Source organism: Cucumis sativus, chromosome 3 (genome assembly GCF_000004075.3).
Source record: "Cucumis sativus cultivar 9930 chromosome 3, Cucumber_9930_V3, whole genome shotgun sequence".
NCBI classification, from domain to species: Eukaryota; Viridiplantae; Streptophyta; class Magnoliopsida; order Cucurbitales; family Cucurbitaceae; genus Cucumis; species Cucumis sativus.
Window position 1 is genome coordinate 31,523,890 of NC_026657.2, and position 16,240 is coordinate 31,540,129.

Consider the following 16,240-nt stretch of genomic DNA (forward strand, 5'->3'; position numbering starts at 1 on the left):
GAAGAGTGTTTTGAAAGAGCATTTGGGTGATGAATTTAAGGCCAAAAGAATCAAAATATTTGTGTGTTGAGAGATTTTGAGGTCCTTTTTGGTGGCCAAATGTGAGGCCATGATTTCTTCTTACATTACCTCTTCACCAAGGAATTGAACAAAACCTTTTGGAACTTTGTTTTGATCCACTTGATGTTTACATTATTATCTTTTTCATTTCTATTGAATTATCATACATTATCTTGTGCATGTATGCAACAACCAAAGGGACCCTTTGTTGTGCTTCAAAATACATAACTTTAGATAATCATTTTTGTTTTATAAAATCCTTTTTATGACATAAATGTGAAGTTGTATAAAAATTATGTTTTCAAACACCAAATTGAACTAACTTATAAAATTTTACTTTTTATACGTAATTTATGAAGTTAGACTCATAAAATAAAAATTTACCAAAGTTATAAATATTTTTTATTTAAAATAAATTTTCTATTATATATTTCAATAATATTCTGCCTACTAATTTAATATATTTTCAATTGATATAATATTTGTATCTTTAATAATCTAATATTTTATTATTCTTATAAATTCCGTTTATATTACTTTTTCATTTTATTTTGTAAAATAAAATAAAATTGTTTTGACTTTTAATAAAAGATACGGCATTAAATATTAAATGATGGATTTTTACTCTAATTTATTTTTAAAAAAAATAGTTTGTAAAGTAGATATTTTTTTTATAAATTATTTTAAATATTATAAAACTTCTAAAATTATATAAAAATATAGTAAAATATCACAATTTGGTTTTTATTAAATTATAAAAACAAATGTATTTATTTCCAATTTCAAAATATTATAGGTTTAGATATGCACTAAATGATTAAGCAATAACTAAAATTGGGGTTAATAATTTGGTTGAATAATATTTGTTTGTGATGAATATAAAAGAATGAGTGGTGCCATTAAGATCTTATCCACTCATTATTAAACACACACACCTCTCCTTCTTTAATGCTCCATATTATTTCTATGTATCTTCAACTTTTCTCCTCCTAAATTCTCATCCAAATTGTTGGATTAAATTGTATTTTAATCTCTAACTTTACAATAATAATTAAGGGTTAAATGTATTTTAATCCAAATACTGACATGAATACATATCAAATTACTCAACATCAACGTTTTTAAAATCGGTCTTTATTAAAGATCAAATCAAACATAGCTCAATTGACATACAAATGTATTAGGAACCAAGAGATTACGTGATTCTCTTGTTCGTATTAAAAAAAATTATGTCTCTTTTTTTCTTGCTGTTACAAATAGAGAGGAGTAAACTCAATTCTTATAAAATGTCTTGAGTCACAACATAACATAACATGAATTAACTGGCTTCCATTATTTCACATGAAACATTAAATATTGAAGAAAAAATTAAACTTAGTGAATGAACATGATTGTTTAATTAGTTACTAACATACATTAAGTTATACAAACTGTGGGTAGCACTCATAAGGATTTGACTCAAATATTATATAATGAAGATATAGGTTTTTTCCTTTGACCCTTTTCATAATTAATGTATTTATTATTGCCCATAAAAGCTTAGTGAATGGAGACATAGTTTTGACCCTTTTTCATAATTAATTTTAAAAGTAATACGTTGTAAGTTAAGTAATCGTAATCGAGTTAAATATGACATGCATGTTTTTCTTCTTATGAGTTACGTTAAATTCAAATTGCTTAATAAGTGTTTAATTTATTTAATAGCTTTTGGTATCGTCTTAAAGTGTCTCATACCAATGGAGATACTTATATTTTCAAAATCATTACTTATCTAACCGACGTGGGACTTTAGTTGAATTGAAACGTACGTATATGGATACTAATCGAAAAAAAGAAAAAGAAAAACTCAATTAAAAAACAGAATTTGATCAATGGAACTTTAGAAAATGTGTTAAGAAATTTCTCCAAACACTTTTTTTTAAAATTAGTTTATAATACAAAATTTATAGTACAACCTCATATATTCTTAAATTATTCCTATATATGGTCAATGCACAAAAAGGAAAGTAAAGAAAATAATAGATTATATATATTGGGATAATTTTTAAAGTACATTTTAGAAAGAAAAAGAAAAAAAAAAGTGTTATTCTATTATTTCTATGTGTTTATTCAATGTTTTTGTTGAATACTATCTTTACCTTTTTACTTTTATGATGGTGAATTTGATTATTAAAAGTTATAATTTGGTTTCTTTGATTTAAAAGTTTTAAATTAATTATTCTCTATAAATAGTGTTTTAATGACTGTATCTTACGTAATTAACTTTGTTTTATTCCTATTAATGTTTTTAATTCGACTTCATGTAACTAATGCATTAAAGTCGAGAAAGTAAAAATTCGAGAAACATGTGAACTTCTAATTTCAGAATTAGAATGTATGACCTCAATATCAATAGTCTAGATTCTATAGCAATTGAATTATAATCATTTTGATTTACCTCGAGACTTATAAAAATAAAAAAACCGTATCAAAATAAGCTTAATTACCGTTAGATAAAGCGAGATACAACTATTTTAGTGGAATCTCTTATTCTAAAATTTTTATTTTCAAATATTCTATTAAACAAACACTAAAATTTTTGAAATATGAGTTAGAAACCAAATTGAAATTAACTTGTCAATTTGGTCATAACTCAACCGTCGTAAACTTGTGCTATCAACATTGACATCGATTTAAGTTCGTAATTTATTTTTTTATTTTTTTTATATACACACACACTTGCATCATGACTAACACGAGCAATTGATCATATATAGAAATTAAACATATTGATTTTTCTTTTAAAGAAATATATATATAAAAAAAAAATGGTCATGCCCCTATTAATTTCACATTAATCCATAAATTTTATCTTACATCTCAAAAACCAACCTACTAACTTCGACATATTAATGCTTAGTTGGTCGAAACACCCATCAATTCATAAAAAAATTAAATGGCTAACCCCAAACAATATACTTATCAAACATGACTTTTGATAAATTCATAAAAGATTTACGAGACATTTGATAAATTTGGTTAAGGATGGATACACATATATATTAAAATTTATTTAGGAAAATGTAAGTAAATAAACAAATATTTGGGTGGATAAAGAAGAACTGAGAAGAAATTTTTGTTCATAGAAATATGAAAATTTAGAAACTAAAATCGTAAATAAAAAAGTGTGCGAGTGTGTGGATAAAGAAGAAATGAAAAGTACTAAGCAGCAAAGGAAAAAGGGAAAGAGTGGTCGTTTTGATGAGTGATGCCAAAACAAAGGCATTTAAAACCCACCCCCTTAAAAACTCTTTTCAAAAACAAACAAATAAGTGAATAAATAGTTTTCTCTTTTTTAAAAAACTATGCATTGTTTTTAAGTTTTTAATAAATATGGGCTTGTTTTTTATGTTTGTTTTTGTTAGAAAAATCTAAAGGGAAGGAGAGAGGGGCGGTGCCCCGCTCTTGAGGTAATGCCACGTGACAACGACGTCACCTTCTTTTCTGTCATTGGCCCCTCCCTTCCCTTCTTTTTTCTTTTCTATTTTCATTCCACTTTTTCTTCTAAATTCATTTCTTTTTTTCCTTTCTCTTTAAATTTCAAAATTTTTCTAATCTTCTTTTCAAGTTTATAAATTATTTCCCTTTCTTTTACACTTTTATTCCTCATTTTTTATCCATATTTCACGTTATGAAATTAATTAAAAATTCGTAGGTTATATTATTAAGTTTGTCAAACTGAAGAACAAATAGACATACAAGTCAGATACGAAGTTAATGTTGGGAGAATTAAAAAGAAAAAGAATGAAGAAAACAACAAAATTAGGAAACATGAAAAAATTTAAATTTAGGAAAAAATCACAATTTATCGTGAAAAAATCTACCAAAAAAATATATTTAAATAATGTCAACTTATTTTAGGTTAAAATATTTCTATTTGGGATCCTTTGAAATCTAAGTCATATACTCATTTGATAGTGTTTGAAACCTCTCATTCTGTGTGTACATTTTCGATGAGAGACAATTACTTTCGTAATATTTTGCCAAGACTCAATTGTTATCACATATATATTTAATAATGTTATGTTCTTGAAACAAAGCTAGTGATGAAAATTAGAAAAACTACATACCTTCTTAATTATACTATAAGTTCGGTCTTCTACATATTCGAAAGATTGTGTGTATATTGAGCTCTCGTATTTATAAAGTTTTATATACTTTAGCGCATGAAATAAGTGTGTGATATAATACACTCATTGCAATAGTCTTTCAATAGTACAATTCATAGTGCAAAAAAGTTAATTTAAATGAGTGGAGTTAATGATTCATGATCTAGTTAATTGACACACAATATTAATAGTTCATATATCAACAAGATATTTTGAAGTATAACTATAGAAGATCATATATATGCACACAAAGTTTCTAATACACAAGAACTAAATAAACACATCTTTAAACTTTAACAATTCACTCAAATTATACCCAAAATTTATTTTTAAGTAAAAATATATTCCAAACAATTATCAACTTTAAATACATTTGATATTCATGTGCGGTTTTAAGAAGAAAAAAAATCAAACTAATATGAATTTAAAATAATTTTAAATTTATCTTCTTTTTAAATTTTGTTCGAAAAATATCACATAAAATTTTGTTCTCAATCCATATGCTTTTTTTAAAAGTTAAATCTATTAATTAAAAGTATCTATTCTCATGTAATTATACTTTTTCAAATTTCTAATTAACCATTAAAATAGAAAAAAATAGAAAATAACAATTTTGACAAAATATTTACAATATATAACAAAAATTTCAAATTCTACCAATAATAGATATTGATATATACAAAGTAGTTACCATTAATCCAGAAATTACTTGTAAATATTTTAATTATTTTACTATTTTTAGAATTATCTAAAACATAAACAAAAAAAATTATAATTAAGAGTTCAGTTTTAGATGTTTGTTTGATAAAAATAAATAAATAAAAAAGTCTCATTTTCACATTTATTCAAACAAATGTATACAAATAGAAATTGATACACGTAAACAAACAAATCAAAATTTAAAGTAATATTTAAAAAAATAGAATAAATTAAAATATTTACGGGCTATAGAAAAATTAATATTCTTTTATCACTATAATATAATAATGACTATTAATGATAAAATTTGCTATAAATTATAAATATTTTGTAAAATTTGTGATTTTTGAAAAATTTTCTAATTTAAGAAGATATTTGGTATATGAAAACTGGAAAAAAAGGTCCAAAAAGAAAAAGAAAATGGTAGCCAGCTTGCCCGTCATTCTCTTGCCACGTTTCAGGATTAGAAGGAACAAGTTATTAGGTGACAGCTAAAATTGGATGATTGGTTGTAAATACTTACCGCAAATACAACGACACGTGGCCAAAGGATTGCCCGTTTGGCACGTGGTCCTTCCACGTGGACTTATAGATCACGCATTTTGGATGGGACGTTTAATCGTATCTCTTTCTTTTCTTTTCTTTTTTCTTTTTTGGAAATAAAGGTATGTTTATTTTCTTATATATATATATATAAAAAGAAGCCAAAGGATATCTTTTTGGCTTTCATTTTCAGGGTTTGACTGATTACTTTAGGGGCAACAACTGTTTAATTTAATTTCTTATGTTTTTATTGAATATTTAAAAAGCACTAAATTGTTTTTAGTGCGATTGAGATTATGAGATATTGTCCCCAATTTTAGTGGAATCAATCAATCAACTCACACCAGGTTGCCCAATTCTCAAATTGCATTATTTTAGGTCTAAAATTTGTACAATTTTATCACGTCAACCATAATTGTTCTATTCTAATAATAAATAAGTCCTGTTCAATTTTTAAATTATGGACTTGAATTGTAATTTTAAGTATGGGATAATTATAAATTTTGAGTGGTTGAAAAGCATTTGTTGGCGTTATATTATTTCCTTCGTTTGGTTTTTCTAATAATTTCTTCTTCTTCTTCTTCTTTTTCTAGAATTGATGTATTTGTGTATTTCAAAATGATGGACTTTTAAGCAATAATTTCAAATGTGCAATAATTGAAAGTTAAATGCTTGAAAAGTGTATGGTGGAGTCATTTTTCCTTCGTTTGGTTTTTCTAATAATTCTTTTTTTTAATTATTTTAATTATTTCTTTTATATATATGTATATATAGAATTGAATTTATGGACTTATGAACAACTATTTCAAATGTGCAATCATTCGAAGAAATTCTTCCTTCAAAACACATTTAAAAAATAAAAGCATCGAGTTATCTAATCTCTCCAAACAAATAACACAATAAAAAAGTAGGAAGATTTGAACCTCTAATTTTAAGAGAAAAGAAATTACTCATATTAAAATACATACTAAAAAAGTATTTAACTTCAAAAAGGAAAAGAAAAAAAATCATAGTTCAACGAAACTTAAGTAAAATAAAGTTTAGTATCTTTACTTAAAGCTACACCATTAATTTGTTTAAACTAAAATAAAATAAAGTAAAAAGTTATTTTAAAAATCCAAAAAGACTAAAAAAAAAAAAGAAAGAAAAGTAAAGAACAAAAATGGAAAAAATAAGAAATTTAAAAAGAAGCATGGATGTTATATGGCTCAAATATACGAGAGAGGAGCAAAAAGTTGAAACCGACTTCAGAAGTTGCAACCAATAAAATTTGAACTTTGTTTTTTCTGTTTCTCAAACCTCTTCTCTTGAAGATAAGTAGGTTTGACTACAGACTATTCTAAATTGCACGCCTAATTATGAAAATTGACAATGGTCATGCAGAAATATTTAAAGGGCCAATATAAATTGTAGATATATTTAAATTGAAGTCGTGTTTTAATTTGGTCTTTAGACTTCAAAATTTATACTTGACATTTAATCTTGAAATTTAAAATTTGTACGAAATTCACTATTTTTTATTAGCATTAAAATTATATTTAATAATAATTTCAAATAAAGTGATGATGATGATAATATAGAAGAGATAATTATTAAAATGTTCAGCAATATGATCCAGCCATTAATTGTACGAGAAAAGGAAAAGAATTAGAAAGTTAAGAGATCTACTTTTAGGTGACTTACTTGACTTATCATATGCAAAGCCAAAGGGGTTGAAGGCCAAGAGGCATCATCATCCACATGCCATGTGTGGACTTGGAACCACCAACCAAATAAGAGATAGCTTGGAATTCCCTGCCAAAAAGATCATTATAGAAGCTTGTTCTAAAAAACAACTTCTTAAGGTTAAAACTTATCTAAATCAAACAGTAATTGGTACAAAACTAAGATATGAAATCAATAAAATTGGAAACATAAGTATTAAAGTGAAAAAAACTTCAAACCGGAGAAAAAACCACATATCAAAAAGGTTTCATGGAAGATTATTACAATCACATATAAAATCTCTCTCCGACCCCAACTACAGTAGGTTTTCTTACAACGTTATACCAATCGCATAGCTAAGCTACAAGGCAGAGGCTGAAATGTGGAACAGTTGCACATGACTTCAAATATTTTGCCATAACCCCACCGTGTATTTGTTTTGCTTGTTCTAGTTAAGGGACTGTTATCTTCGCAATTATTGGAAGATTTTTATTTTATTAAGAGATTATTAATTAGAAAAATGGAGAAAGAGTTTTTAACATCCCTGAGAGCAAGGACCTTCTGCATTTGTCAGAAGTGTGTAGGCCACAGCACTGTTTTTTCCTTCTGTTTGCATTAATTGTGGAAAGTTTTTAATGATATGGAGGCAAGAACAGCAACAAAATGGTTCATGTGGTGCAAGAGTTGAAATTGACAAACAGAAAGGTAACTGGTTAGAAGGTGACAGTGGTTGGTGGGGATTGGACAACTTTTCATTGCCATCTCCTACTTTCATCAGCTGGAAAGAGGCTTGAAAATGAAGGGAGAACCTAATTGTAATGAGGTTATTGTAAAGTTTTTTTTAAAAAGTGTTAGTTATGTGAAAAGGGAGAAAGAAAGAAAGAAAGGAAGGGGGAAAAACAGTGTTAGGTCAGAGATCATGTGCTATTTAGTCCAATAACAAAAAAAATCCTGTGCTTTCAGCCAACCATGACTGAAAGAGAAGTGCCCTTGGTTATTAAGCCAGATATGGGATATTAAAACTAAAAAGTATCCATTAATATTCAGATCCAGATAAGAGCTTGAGATTATGATATCAATACTTACAATAGAGACCCTTTTTCATCTTTCATACTCACCTTTTTACCTGAAACAAAATAATTGAGATGCATAATCCACCTCTAAGCCAGCACAATAGGACAACTTCTACAAATTTTGAGAATCTCTCAAGAATAGATCAATCAGTTTCAATGGAGAACTCATAACAATATAATCCATAAATTTTTAAGCTTCAACTTAATTTCATTTTAGCATAAGAGTAGTAGCATTATACCTTTCCAAGTCCTTAGCAAATCTGGCTTATGGTGCCCTTGTGAACTGTTGCAAGTAATGATATAATTCCCCTGAAGTGACGATTAGGAAAACCTTCCACATAGGCAAGAAAATAGTTTGAATCTTCCTCCCATCAGCTTTTGTCAACTATCCTTAATCAGAAAATCATATAAATCATAAAATTGACCTCAATGAAGTACGAACATTTATTGGCACATGGTTATTGCCGGAGGCCTAGAGCTAATGAAACACTGCATGTACATGGTTGTAATACGACAAATAACTAAGAAGCTAAACACATATGCATGTTATGCAACTTTATGGATAGCTAGTACTACGTTTTTTGAATCAATACAGGGGCAATGTGAATGATATTTCTTGATATCAAAAACGAACAAATACAGGTTTTACACGTCCTTCTCTTGATAACATGTTGCCCCTTATTATCTTATCAAGTGCACTGATAATTGAATAAAAGGATTATATATGAATTCTGCAATATCAATATAATTGAACATATCAATATATGTTCACAATTAAAAAGCATGTGTAGCATTTATAAGAGTAGATGGCTGTAGTAAATAAAACAAAAAAGAAAAACACGGATGACTGTTTTCGAATAGAAGAAAAACTGTAGATGATGTTAATATCCAAAAAAAATAAAGGCAGCGATGAGTGGAGCCAGGTTGCTCTTAAAGGAAGTCATAGCTTGCAGGCAATCTATTAAGAGAAGATGAGAACCATTACAAGCATAGAACCTGATAAGAATGTGATATCCTTTCCTTCCAGAAGCACTGAATTATATTGTTGCTCCATATCCTGTCCTTCCTTCAATGGTTATTCACGTAAAAAGTTGGATAGAAAACAATGGCTTCTGCTGGCAATTCAACACGACTGACTAAAGTATTCATGACTCTCTCAGTCATACCCACCCATCCATGTGTTCAATAAACAAGGAAAGATTTGACACATATCTATCATTTTATCTCAGAAAATATGCAATTTATGTTCATTATCTCAGAAGATATTGAATTATTGGAGAGAAGAACTTACGTGAAGATCTTCCATGAGATAGTGTTGTAGTCATTCTCAAGTAAAATGTTCAAACCACCATTATCAGTATCATGTCTTCAGCAAAGATATAGAACAGTAACTGATCAGAGTAGTCCTTGTACAATAATAGAGAATAGAACCCCCAGAATCATAGTAAACAAAGAACAAGAATTAAATAGTGATAAACATTTTTCAATTAACAGACTTGAATGCTATTTCAACTTAATTGCTCAATATAAAACAAATCAATATGGACAAAAAAAAACAATAACAGAAACAAGAAACTAACTCTCTCCCTCTGAAGCTTGTCATCTTTACAAACAGCATTAATTTCAACTTCTAACTATAGAAAAGAACATGTATTGGGCCTACTGGCCAGAAAATAAATAAAATTGGCTTTTTGGTCGGTAACTAAAATGAGGCATGTTAATAGTTAAGCCTAAAGGCTTCCCCTAATTTCAATCGTCATGCAGCTTTACAATCACCTCCGACCAAAACCAGTGTCTTGCATCATAGCCACAAACTCACTGTAATCTATTCGACCATCCTGAAAAGCGATCGAGGAATGATTGTTAGAATGGAAGACAACCGTTGTATATTTCAGTCAATTAAGCAAGAAAGGGCTACGATAAGAATAGATAATCAATTGGAGAACAATTACATTATCCTGGTCAACTTCACGCATTATATCTTCTAAGCGGAAGTCTGACAAACCAAACTTTTCGCAAGCTTGTTGGAGCTCGTCCTGTGTGATGTATCCACTCCCATCTTTATCGAAGTATGAGAAGGCAGCAAAGAGATGGTCCTCTTTCTGAATCTTGTTTAAATGAAGCATTGCTGCTACAAACTCGCCATATTCTATGGTACCACTATTATCAACATCTGCCTGAAATATTGAATTGGAATAATATTTAAACCACAAGAACGTGAGCATTCAGCGCACTTAAAACAATTAACTTTTACAACGTTGGAATGTACCATGGATTATATAGCTCACTAGAAATAATAGAAGAAATATGTGTTGCAATTCAGTAACGAAATTATTTCTCTCATTTTTTGAGGATACTAAATATGATAGTTTAATATTACCAATGAAATAATAGTTGTTCAAACTATATCTTCAATATGTCTATATTATTGAAAAGCAAATGGTCTCTGCTCACTAATGTACATGGAATCAAAATATTATAGGTGTATCTCTAACGCCTCTATATTTTCAAGCTTTTAATTTCTGATTTGTAACACTGACAATGCTATAAACGAGCTTATTTGAAACCCATCTTTGCAAATTTTAGATTTCCCCTCCAAGTCAGTTTAGTCTAGCTGTAATCAAAATAAAAAGGTTTCTCAATTTCTCACAAGAGGTTTGACCTCTTAACAATAGTAAAACGTAAATCATGGAATCGTGAGTGGAAACAGAAAAAACAAACTGTTATTGGTTGCCAGATGAAACCTAGAACGAGAGGTTTAATTTCTCATTAGAGAAGATAGCAACTTACAGCTTGCATTAACCCACTAATTTCAGAATCCTTCAGATTAGCACCCACTCTTTCCAAACCATGCTTCAATTCCTCAAGAGTTATTTGACCACTATTGTCCGTGTCTATCATCTTAAACATCTCTTTGAGGCCAGCAATTTCCTCTTCGGAAAGGCTTTCTGCAATAACCTACAAATGGACAATAGGTTGAGAACAATTTGAGGAAAAAAAACTTCAAGAAACCAAATTGTGAACTATACATCAAAGGGAAAATTTTCATAAAGACTACATTAAGGCTTGACCAAAATTAATTCTCAAGGTAATATGAATTTTTATGAATGTATAAAACGACTTTGATAGATGCAAATATGCATTTTTATGAACGTATAAACACCACAAGTCTTGCTAGTTGATAGTTTGTTGGATATCATGAATCATAGAGTTAGATGATGAGCACTCACTCTAATTGCTATTTTCTTTAGCCTGTTCATGGCAGAGAATTGATTCAAACGACTTAGAACAGCTGAATCAAGAGGTTTGTCAGGAGCAACTCCATCAGATTTCACCCATGGATGGCCTGCAAAATCACAAAGGCCCTATTAGAAAGCTAATTAGGCATACTGATATTGAGATATCTTAAGATAAGAAAGTTTCTATTGAAGGAAGCAGCAGCGTTAACAACTTAACATCATATTTCACAAAGAAATATTTAAGAAGTGGCAATCTCAATCTTATATCTTAATCGTCCAAACCACAAAGAAATGCTGTAAGCATCACAAGAAGTTTGAAGAGTCTCTAGCCCAATATCCACAGGGACCATCAACAAAAACAATTTTACACACAAATGAACTGAGAGGAAGACCAAAGTGACATAACTATCTGGCTAAAGGTCCCGGTAAGCGAATTTAGACTTCATTTATTTTATATAATTCAAAATTTCTAAAGTCGATATACAATAGATTTATAAAAATATTTATAAATAAAAAGAATACCCTTTTTATTTTAATTAGTAAATTAAAACGAGTCCTCATTTCCTAATCTCATTATTATTATTACCAAGCATATCTAATACATCTTCTTGGTACCCTATATGAATGCCAACTGATCTAAATATTTATATATGGGCCAGTATCCAGCAGCTAATTCTCTTCTTGTCTTTCAAAGAACAAAAAAAAACATCTACAAGAACTTCATATTAGGACACTAGAAGGCCCAAGGCTAGTATACTTTATATCTGAACAGATTTTTTTTAGAGTAAATAAAATGTTCCAATATTGGCAGCACAAATAAAAATCATTAAGAATAATCGTTACAGCTAACAAATAATACTGAAAAACATATCAATTTAACTACATAGGGGAAATCAAATTAAATAATATTATACTCGGTTTTTCAGAAAATTAGTGCAAAAATTTTCCATTCCGTGACTGCATGCACCGAGCATATAAACTTACAAAGGACTTCGTGGGCTGTTAGTCTTTTCTTGGGATCTCGTACAAGCATTCTCCGCACTAACTCTTTTGCTTCCCCTGATATACTAGGCCAGGGTTCTGATATAAAGTCAAGCTCACCTTTCAAAACCTGCTCAAATATTCCTTGCTCCGTCTCTGGTCACCAAACACAATAAAAAGTTTATTATACAATCCATCTATCTAAAGCTATGGTTACCTAGGAAAACACTATTTAATGGCTGGAAATTCCAAAAAGCTATGGTTTCTTGATCCAGAAACTCACCATCCCAGAACGGAGGCACGCCACTTAGTAAAATATATATGATAACCCCAGCACTCCATACATCACATTCTGGCCCATAAAGCTTCCGCAATACTTCTGGGGCTACATAATAAGGGCTACCAACCACATCTGTGAAAGTTTCACCTGAGAATAAACTATTTCCAGTCAGACTAAAACGGAAGCAAAAACAGATTGGAGACAAATGACATAATATGTCAACAGATAGACCTCTCACTGCAACTAATTTTTTTTCCTAAACATCAGTATTCATGAAGAATAATCCAAAACTAACACAATTGCTCCGTCACAGCTTGCCTATACATGATTCTAACCATTAAAGTTCATTCGATCATCAGTAGCGATACCTAATGCCCCTTGAAGTAGTCTTAATAGAAGGATGATGCAATAATTCGAATTTTACGAAAAATCATGATGCATGAGAAAAGATTTCACTAATTAAACGCAAATTATACTGAACAGTTTGTCGCTTGCCGGCTGTTGATTTCTAGATCAACAGATTTGCTGCGTCAAGTCAGCTGGAGGAAGTCAATCGTTTCCATCATGCGAGTTAAAAAATTACTATTAGGTCCAGACAAGGAAGTAGGGACCATCACACTAGTTCTCTTAATTAAACATAGTTTTATAAAAAATTAAGATACATGAAGTTCTTTAGTTTTCTCTCTAATGGCAAACAACATGGGCATGGTTCAGTGATCAAGATATCTACTTTTTTCCTTCGAAGTGCTGAGGTTTAAATTCTCAATTCCATATTTGAAAAGTATCTGCCTAATTTCTCCCTAGAAAAAATTTAAAGAATTTATGTACGAAAAGGTAAGTGGTAAATTGTTGCCTCATGAAAAATTCTAGCTCCACCCCACGAACCTAGTTGCTTTTAGTGGTGGAGTCCAAACAAAACCAACTCAAGCAAGATCTAAATAATAACCATAAGAAGGACGATTTCGAGAAAGATTTCATCACACTAAAAGAATCAGTTCAAAATTCTACCTGGCCTAAAGAACATGGAGAGCCCAAAATCTATGGTCTTAAGTGCTGACTCCTCTTCTTGATTGATGAAAAGAAAATTCTCTGGTTTTAAATCTCGATGCATGACACCCAAAGAATGACATGCTTCGACAACACCAACTATGATTCTAGCTAATTGAGCTGCTTTTCTCTCTGTATAGTGGCCTCTCTGTATAATCCTATCAAACAATTCCCCACCCGCACAAAGTTCCATTACAACATGAACTGCCACAGCATCCTCAAAAGCCCCCACAATCTGTATCACATTAGGATGCCCTGCCAAATGGTGCATTATCTGTATCTCTCTTCTAACATCCTCCACGTCCTCTTTCGTGGTCAATTTCCTTTTCGCTATAGATTTGCAGGCAAAGTCTTTCCCAGATGCCTTTTCCACACAAAGAAACGTTGTCCCGAACTGCCCTTGTCCAAGCTTCCGTCCCAATGTGTAATGATCCTTAATATTATCCGTTTTTCGCCCTAGAACCGAATCAATTTGAAGTCCAGCGCTGGATAATCTCTTAATATGAGTGGCCTTTTTCGATTTTGTACCCTCCGGTGCCCTAGTTTCATCTTTAATCACTCTAGACGACATCTCGCGTTCCACTACTTTGTTTTGATCATTATTACCAATTTTCACCGTTTCAGGCGGCGTACTTTGAGTTTGAACATCCTTTTGGGGTTCTGAATCTTTTGAATCATCGGCGCTTTTAGATGAATCAGAACTCTCATTTGTCTTACTTTTGCTTTCAGTTCCATCCTTCGGTGGAGGAAGTCTCTCCTCCGGTGGCCGGCTTGGCCATACTGCGGCCGTAACAGATTTCAAGAATCCATTATTGGCGAGATTTGGTCCTACACATGTATTCCCCATCAATTTTCACAGACCTCTAAGTCCTTGACATAATCTCCCTCCCCTGAATCCAAACATACGAATTGATCCCCAAAAATCCCATCAAGAACCAAACCACTCAATTCTAACCTCCTCAATTAGATCAAATCACAACCAATACCTTCAACTCGATTTATTTCCCAAACAACAAGAAACCGAAAACCACAAACAAATAGCCTCCAACATGAATGCAATCATTCAACACAGAAAACGCCGTGCTCTGAAAAGAAAAGAAAGATGAAAACATAGAGAGGAGGAGAAATTTGAGGAAAAGAAAATGGAAGAAAACAAAGGAAAATGAAACCAAGTGGAGAAGGCGAGAATGAAGAAATTCTGTGAAATTGATCATCTTCTTCAATCATTCAGCGATTGAAGCTCTACAATCGATCAACGTCCGAATAATCCTCAGAATAATCCTTCATCGACGGATCCCATTTGTGCATGCATGGCTTTGGTTCAAGCTCCTCTTCCCCATGCGTTACTTCCTTTTTTTCTTTTTCCCTTTTTTTATTACGAATGAATTTTAGATATAATTTTCATAATAAGCTTGAGCAATTTTAAAAAAAAAAATTAAAACCTAACATCCATATATGCATAATTCAACTATTATAATGTTCAGGTAATTAATCTCAACCTAGCTTCAATTTTTCTTACTATATACGAAAAGTGTTCGTAGATTGGGTTGAAAGAATGTTTAGATTCAACCAAATTATTCAGTTATAAATTTGAACTTTAATACATCAATGTAAACATTTTAAATAATACACTCTTATTTGTACCTTTCTCATTTCAGCATATAAAGTTTTTAAAATCTCTCCTTTGTTGGAACATATAAAAGTTAACATTTTGTTTTATTCCACAACCAAAATATAATGCAAGATAGTTGATTTATGAGTACTTTAATTGAGTTTAAAAAGACAAAAACAAGTTTTTTTTTAAATGGTGATTTGTTTTATTATCTATTTACTCTTAGTTTCTTACCATATAGTATAAAGTAAAAGAGATTAATTTTTAATCTAATTTTAAAAACAAAAACGAGACTTTATTTACTAACTATTTTGTTTTTACAAAGTTTTTTTTCTCAATAATGATTTTCTTACGTGTAATCCTTCCATTTTAGCCCAATTCCAAAACCAAAACAAAATTTTAAAATATACTTTCTTTTTAATTTTTCAAACCTAACTTGATCTTTTAAAATATTCGCAATATATAGATAAAGAAAAAAATGTAAAAGATTTAGCTAATTCTCATATGTTAACTTTCAACATATATAGTGATAGCACACTCTAACATATTAATTAATTAAAACTTCAACTTAACATTCAAAACTTAATTTAAAAAAAATTAATAAGAAATTATATTTAAAAAAATAGAACATTTAATAAAATATTTATCTTAATAGAAAAATTAAGTATAATTTTTTTATCATTTAGTAGTATGGAGTATTATAGTTTATCAAAAATTTATATATTTTTTAAAAAAACTCCAAAATTAACTTAAAGTAGTTCAAAGTTGTTATTATATTCATGAAATTTTTATTTTGGTTAAATAGGAAAATTTATTGTTTATTTATAAAAAAATTAAATTTATTTATGATATAT

General features: G+C 29.7%; 1 protein-coding gene and 1 long non-coding RNA gene across 3 annotated transcripts; both read right to left on the reverse strand.

The window, feature by feature from the left end:
• Positions 1-5,225: 5,225 nt before the first annotated feature.
• Positions 5,226-8,866, reverse strand: LOC116402497. The gene is made up of 3 exons (XR_004214897.1): positions 8,467-8,866; positions 8,241-8,280; positions 5,226-7,244 (listed from the first exon to the last, which is right to left on the reverse strand). It is a non-coding gene; the product is annotated as an uncharacterized LOC116402497 (long non-coding RNA).
• An 803-nt stretch (positions 8,867-9,669) lies between these two features.
• On the reverse strand, positions 9,670-15,133 carry LOC101213335 (calcium-dependent protein kinase 20). 2 transcript variants are annotated; one of them, XM_004136489.3, is made up of 8 exons: positions 14,944-15,133; positions 13,736-14,859; positions 12,731-12,874; positions 12,451-12,603; positions 11,458-11,573; positions 11,018-11,185; positions 10,180-10,404; positions 9,670-10,065 (listed from the first exon to the last, which is right to left on the reverse strand). In XM_004136489.3, exons 2-8 carry the CDS (start codon positions 14,619-14,621, stop codon positions 10,000-10,002), a joined length of 1,758 nt encoding a protein of 585 aa, XP_004136537.1. In that variant the 5' UTR covers positions 14,622-14,859; positions 14,944-15,133; the 3' UTR covers positions 9,670-9,999. The 2 variants fall into 2 exon arrangements, with proteins under 2 accessions (XP_004136537.1, XP_031737708.1); XM_031881848.1 differs by having other exon boundaries at positions 13,736-15,133.
• Between the last annotated feature and the right edge of the window lie 1,107 nt (positions 15,134-16,240).